This window comes from Gymnoscopelus braueri (genome assembly GCF_963280865.1).
Source record: "Gymnoscopelus braueri genome assembly, chromosome: 5".
NCBI lineage: Eukaryota > Metazoa > Chordata > Actinopteri > Myctophiformes > Myctophidae > Gymnoscopelus > Gymnoscopelus braueri.
This window is the reverse complement of record NC_137606.1, coordinates 28,398,981-28,406,480: the sequence shown is the minus strand read 5'-3', so window position 1 is coordinate 28,406,480 and position 7,500 is coordinate 28,398,981. Positions and strand designations below refer to the sequence as shown.

Genomic DNA, 7,500 nt, shown 5'->3' with positions numbered 1-7,500 from the left:
AAAACCACTGATTATACATGATGCTGTTAAAAGGGTTCACTATGACAATGTTTTGACTGCTGTCACTTGTCTGTTCGGATGAGTTTACTGCGGGCAGAATATATAGACTTCCTATCTCTCTAGATTTATTGTCATATATAAACAATTAGATATCTGCCTGCACAAGCTTTGAATGATGGAAGTTTGTTGTAATGGCATTTTATTTCGTTTTATTTAAATGTCTTTATTGCCTTGTTTCTTGCAGAGCCCATCATATCATGTCATGTGTGATTATTAAGCCAACAGTAGGATACAACGGTGTGGCCCTTACATGACACGTGTAACAAAAGATGTTTATGATGACTATTAAGGACAATTTGCTGGGTCGTTTTATTTTTTATTTTTTGATACATGAGAGTCTAAAATATTTTAAAATCAATTATTGGTTGGAGCATGACAGAACATCTGCTTAACAAGTCAACATCTTATAGGAAATAGCAGGTTCTGTGATTTATTTTTGGAGTGGCAAAAGTGAGCAAAGTGAAACTGCATTGAAGAGCTTTGCATTAATGTTGCTTGGTCTCGTCTTGAAAGGAATTGGCATGAAACTAAAACTAACTAGAGGCCTGATGAAACTCACACATGCACTTTAAAACTATGAGGAGCGGAAGTACAGAATTAGAAACTCATAGGTGAGAAGAAGCTGCAGAAAGGTTTGCATCAGAAGGAGGCAGACATTTCGTTTTCAGAGCCATGGGGCCTATCGTTGCTCTCGGGTGGAAACCTTGTATGTCCAAAGTCCAAAGCAATTCCTTTTTTATGTTTTATTTTATTTTTTAAATTAAAATAGTGAAAATAGCCAATCTAAGCTCACAACATTGTGAGTGGCATTGCAATGAGCTTAGATGTTATTTTCAAATTTCACTAATTGAGTTTGACACTCTTGTATGATGATGATAGGCTAGGGCATTAATTAATACGGAAACAAAGTTGAAATATGGAGATGCGAGGTTTCTGCCAGACAGTAACGATTATGCTATAGCTTAGCTATATATACCGTGATCGACGACGCCTCGAATTTCGTCATGCCTTTATAAAACACCTCGCATGCCTGTTCACTTTACCATGTAACTATACACACAGTCACACACTCGTGGATTTTCATTCACAAATCCTGGACTCAGTTCATCTACCGCACGTCAGCCAGCTATATGACATTAACGTGATAAAATTATGATAGGCATACAGTTTTAAGATGCATTATTTAGTTAACTGTCAAAGCTTTTATATGGGTCTTAAAAATAAAAAGGAAATGATCCAAAGTCCGAATTTTATTCTGGATCAATAACTTTTGTAATATTTTCCCTCAAGTTGAGCTCAATGTCTTTAATACATGTTGCCACTTTTATATTAAACATACAGGCCTAATCGATTCCACATTGGAGATATTCAGATATTATAGCCTGTGTCAAATAAGTATATTTTTGAAACAAATTTCTTAATAGGATTTACAGATTTGTTTTAAATAAATAATAGTTCAATAGATTAATAATGCTTTAAGGCTTTAATCGTGCTCTCTAAGGCTCGAGTCATTGCTTAATTGTAGAGTCTATATGGATCTGATGTCAGGTTGAAATAACAGCATGAAGTTTGACTGTTGGATGTGCGTTGTGTTAAACAATATCAGCCATCTCCCATCTCTACCTGTCTGTCAACAGAGCTAAAAGCACCTCGTTCCTCTTGGCTGACATGATTGTCAATTAATTAAAAGCAGCAATTAAGAAAAACATGTAATTACTAATAAGTTCATAAAACATAAACGTTTCTCCAGCTACAACACGAGCTGCGACTTAATCCACAGGTGGTTATATGGTGCATCACACTCTGCAGTCAAACAACTAAGCTATACTTTATTTTATTAATTGAGAGGACAAATTATTTTTGGCGATTTGTGTTGGTATTTACACTAGTTCGTGTTTACACTTTATATTCTGTCTAACAGATCATATCGGGTAATGATGGGTCTCAACATTTTTGAGAAGATCACGCAGACGTGGGCCATTCGGGATGAATTATGGAATGTCAGAATTCACCATGATAGGCTCAACATAAGATCACATCATCTAGAATAATGAGTTGTATAAACATGCCATTACACTGATTGAATAAATTGAATTTCCTAAGAAAAAAACAAACCAACTGTTGATTATAAAACGCGCAAAGTTATTTCCATCATGAAAAGAGAAAGGAAAAGAAACAAAAGGAAAGTCACTGTAGCATTATGTTCCCTATACCAGTGGTTCTCAAATGTTGACCCTTTATGTAACTCTGATAGTATACAAATGGAACGGGTCCATTTGGTTCCATTTGTATAGCGGCTATACTGTAGCCTACAATCAGAGTTATAAGAGGAGACCTTGAAATTTAAAAGTTTGAGAACCATTGCCCCATTGCCCTATATACTGCCTACACGTTATTGTCCCAAAAAGTCAGTTATAGGCTATCTATACAATTTCCCCCTGTTTCTTTTTGTTTGCTGTTGTAAAGCTAAAGAGGGCATATGATCTGAACTCACCTGCATGCCCGATCTCTTCTGCCACCCGATCTAAGTCTCCCTTAATGATAGATCTCTAATCTAGTAGGCTATATGATAGATAGTCCCTTATCTATATGATAGATAATCATCCCTAATCTAGATCCCTAATCTAGCATGATAGATATCTGTAAAGCTTGAGCAAAAAGAGGGCATCTGATCTGAACTCACCTGCATGCCCGACTTCTTCTGCCATCCGATCTAAGTCTCCCTTAATGATCATCTCAACAACGGTCTGTTGGAGTCATAATCTGACGCGTCAACTTTCAACTGCCAGCCTCCAAAATCCATGCCAGTTTTCCGAGCACGTCTGCCAACTCTTTTTTTTTATTATTAATTGATATGAATTTCTTCTTGTTGCGCTTTACGTCCGTCCTCCCACCCACCTCTCTCTCTCTCTCTCTCTCTCTCTCTCTCTCTCTCTCTCTCTCTCTCTCTCTCTCTCTCTCTCTCTCTCTCTCTCGCTCTCTCTCTCTCTCTCTCTCTCTCTCTCTGCGCGCCCCTCCTCTCCTCTTTTTCATCCCCTCCTATAAAAAAAAATACGTGCCTAGAACAGCATCAGTTTCCTCCTATTTTTTTTTATTCTAGTAATTTCCTCGGCTATTTTTGAGTCGAAGCAATAACGCTCGCCGAGATGATAATGGAGCCTCTATGCGCCTTAAGTGTTTTAGCGCCCCGTGTGATGTCAGTCTATAATAAAACTAAAAGGTAAAATAGAGGGCAGGAACTTCATGTGACCCCGACTTGAACTGCTCACAACACATCGTCTTAAAGAGACAGGCATGTTACTGTATGTCACACTGTAGCCCCAATGCAACGTTTGGTATAACATAGATATTAAAGTTAAACCAAAGCCTACTGAGATGAGCATTTAAGAAAATGATGCTTCACTAACTTCTCTCGTTCTCACCGGTAGCTTAAGCTTTCCTTGCATGCGTGTCCTCCTGCCTTTACAGTTAACTAGGCGTTTAATATCAAGTAAACACCTGATCCATATCAGTAAAGGGCCTTTTCTTTTCTCATCACCTCTGGGCGAGATGAAGATCGGGCTGGACTGCGATCACATGTCATCCCCTCAAGATCCCCTTAGAAGATAAAGATATGGCCTCCTTCACACTGATTGGCAGGACTGCCTAGGTAAACTATACTAAGTAATAACATTTCAAATCTCCAGTGGGCCCAATACTTAAATTATTTCCAGTCCATTTAATTTAATATTGTAATGTAACAGGTCCTTTGTCAAAATAAAATGCTATGATGCTATATATGCACCATTATCTATAGCCTACACTCCTTTTTTCTTCTTCTTCTCTTCTTTTTTTTAACCGAACTTGTGTGATACTTTAGTGATCTTGGTGTGATCATCATCACTGTGTTTAGAGTCCAAACACAGACATTATAACTGTTAAGATGCGACTACACATGCAACAAGTGATAGCCTATATATGGTACTCGTTGATATGGCAACCACCAGACACCATATAGCCAAAACCTACCCAGTGTTCATTTATCAACTTTGTTATCAAAATAGTTTTTTTTATTAATGAACTGCAAGTCTGAGGAGCCCTGGCAAATGAATTTCAACCTTATTTTACTGTAAAGTATTTTTTTAAGGTCTGACAATAAAGTCATTATGATTCTGTTTCTGAACTTCAATAGTGTACAAGATGTAACCAAAGGACCCTTACGAGTTGCATTGGTTACATTTGTATACATTCTCAGAGGTGAATTAGTTTCGGCGCCAACTCCTAATAATGTCAGCTGAACAAATGACAACAAACAGACTAACAGGACCTCATCTGCATGCCTCCTACCACAGACAGACACGGTGTGTTGTGTTGTGTATTCACTACTTCATGCACGGCATCGCGCTCCTCTCTCCCGTCTCAACAACCTACCTCGGACTCATGTCTCTGGTGTCGTGGCCGTTGGTCTGGTCTCTCCTTCTCGGAATGAATTCCTTCACTCTCAGACCCTCCAAATCTCCTCCTAAAAACTCCTCAACAGTTCCGCGTGTGATCGCTATCCTCTTTGACGGTTCTCCTTTCACTGTCTGTCTGCCATTAAAAACCCAAGTTTCTCACGTGAAACAGTTCTATCAAACCCTTCAGATTCTGTCGGGGTCCCGGGTCCGGACCAGACTTCTCTACGGCGTGGACGTGCGCACAGCGACACTCGATGGCCATAACATGTAGGATAAATACACGCAACAGCCTCCTGGCAGTAGAAGCAACAAGCAACCCATCTAGTACTCTATAGTAGCCTGCCCTACGTAATTAAATATAAAAATAAAAAATAAAACAGTTGTGTGGACTAATTGAAAACCTTCACAACATGGACATGGACCCCAATGGAAACAAGGCATAGTGCTTTCTTGGGTTTAAACCTTTTAGCATCCCTTTGTATAGAATGCACTTTCTGTGCTTTGTTTTGCAAACTGCTAAATAAAGTATTCGATCAATCAATCAATCAATTAATCAATCAATCAATCAATCAATCAATTAATCAATCAATCAATGGTGCTTAGTTGTCTACACTATAAGAGATATTTGCTTTAACGATGTTCTATTATTTTTTTATTGTATATTATTGTGTGTCTTTAAATGTCTTAATGATTTGATTACACAGGACCACAATGGAAACAAGCCCCCAGGGCTTTTTGGTTATCCTTTTAACACTATTTGTAAACCGTACCTCTGTACAATCTGCAAACTGTTAATAAAGTAGGCTATTCAATCAATCTGATGATGAGTTGTATTAGGCTAGCATTTTACAGATGTATACGCTTATAGGCTATGATGCCATAATTTCAACTGTGGCATAAAAGTCTACAATAAACAGCCATTGTCCAAATTGTAATATCTCAGCCAACGATTACAAACAATATAATTATTCAAAAGATAAGATAGATTCAGGGTGAGCGAGGGTCAATAGGCTACTCTTAAATTGTGCAACAAAGGAAAGGAAGGAAGAAAGAAAGAAAGAAAGAAAGAAAGAAAGAAAGAAAGAAAGAAAGAAAGAAAGAAAGAAAGAAAGAAAGAAAGAAAGAAAGAAAGAAAGAAAGAAAGAAAGAAGAAAGAAAGAAAGAAAGAAAGAAAGAAAGAAAAATAAAATAATTCAGCACTTTAGTGCAGAGACTTTCCAGGTTAGAAGAGATAGGATTAACAACCATTCATAAGATACTGTATATATGCTCCTGTGGGAGCACATCAGTAGGCTACTCACTCCAAATCCTCCCATTGTCTGGCCGTCTCAGGGGTGCTAGTGATTGGCCTTTGCCAAAGTGTCTGCCGATTGAAACAGGCCTAAATAATAAATTTTCCATTAGTGCTGCTGCTAAAAGACAAAATATCTTGATTTTGTATATTACTTACTAGACTGAGGCCTATTCATTTCCAGGTGAAGTATAATCAATCTTTTCATCACAACTGACAATCGATTTATGCAGCCTCTACTTTATGCTACAACTTTAATAAAGACGTTCTAATGATCACCAGACTCACCACCAGTGGATGGGAGGAGAGTGATGTCTCTCACTTCCAGTTTCCCATGATGATGAACTGTTACTAACTCCCCTGTCAGAGATAGGAAGAAGCAAGAGAATATATTACACTGTAAAATCCAGAGACTCACTCTGAGAGTGCACAAATGGACCAAAATGGTCCTTTATACACTCTCGGATTTAAACTAACACTTAACATTTGACTGTACATAGGGGGTTGTCCAGTGCCAGACCAAAATGTGTTTCAATGAATGAAGGTCCTAATACAATGTGGCCCAAGTGTTAAAGATTATTATTATTTTTAAACTAGCCATATGCATGAAAAACAACAAAACAAAATGAAAATTCTGATTTTGTTAGTACTGCGCCTCGATCTTTCTCCATTTTTGGGGGCACAGCTGTTGTCTTTCCAGACAGACCTTATCTCACTAATCAATCTCCCTCCAGAGACCTGTACTGGACGTTGAAACTAAACTTGTCAAAACACAATTTAACGTAATCTGGAGTGCAACAAACCTGAAACACTGAACTTTTAATGAACTGAAAAATCTTCCAAAGGGTTGGTGTAAGCAATGATTCAATTAAAGCTGCAAGAGCCGGACTGGAGCCCAACCCACGGAGCACAAGCGCAGTGTTGAGCATGGCTACTTCCTCCAGGACCAATGCACAGAGGAACCAGAGCTGGAGATAAGGCAGGCTTGGTGCAGCTGAACAACTAAATCACTTCACAGTCTAGTGTCACCCTCTAAATCACACACCTTCTCCACTATTTCTCCAAGTGTTAGTAATGCTAAGTTTATGTGTGGTACACGTACTGCACAGAGGACGTGGGTCCATATATAGTGGTGAACACATGACTGACTGCAGCTCATTCTTCTTATTTCGAGACACTTGAGCAGATACACTGTAGACTTGCCAGCTCTCCAAGGCTCAAAGCACCTCGTTTCAATTTGCACTCTGAATGACTAGCATTCCAATCAACTTATTATTGCTCCATTACTGTCTGGCAGGTGGCCTGCAGCAGTCAAGACAACGCAGAGCAGCACAAGAGAGTTGAGAGCAAAGTCAGAAAAAGTAATCTTAACACCTTGAACCAGACACCACAACCATCTGAGCCCAATGTCGCACACTTCTATAACTCCCTTTATATAAAGTCTCTCTCTCTCTCTCTCTCTCTCTCTCTCTCTCTCTCTCTCTCTCTCTCTCTCTCTCTCTCTCTCTCTCTCTCTCTCTCTCTCTCTCTCTCTCTCTCTCACCCCTCCTCTCATCCACTAATTTTTCCATTCTTTTCGTTTCCACTTCAGTGGACATGCCATGGACATCACCAGATGCTTACATGTGCCGCCCCACAATTGCTTAATTTCCTACTCCATCGTACGACGAAGTATAAGCTAAAGCGGGCTTATCCCAGACACCCACCATTCAG

General features: G+C 38.9%; 1 protein-coding gene across 4 annotated transcripts in view; it reads right to left on the bottom strand.

Annotated features, from left to right (window-relative positions):
* The window catches only part of hic1 (hypermethylated in cancer 1), a 19,650-nt gene extending 15,047 nt beyond the window's left edge, over positions 1-4,603 (bottom strand). Inside the window, exons 1-2 of one of the 4 annotated variants that reach the window (XM_080429393.1) lie at positions 2,757-2,925; positions 2,555-2,567 (exon numbers count right to left, since the gene is read on the bottom strand). In XM_080429393.1, coding sequence (XP_080285519.1) covers positions 2,555-2,567; positions 2,757-2,795 — 52 coding nt within the window. In that variant the 5' untranslated portion in view covers positions 2,796-2,925. Of the gene's footprint in view, positions 1-2,554; positions 2,584-2,743; positions 2,926-4,470 lie in introns of those variants that run through there. The other 3 variants (XM_080429394.1, XM_080429392.1, XM_080429395.1) reach the window with 3 other exon arrangements.
* Between the last annotated feature and the right edge of the window lie 2,897 nt (positions 4,604-7,500).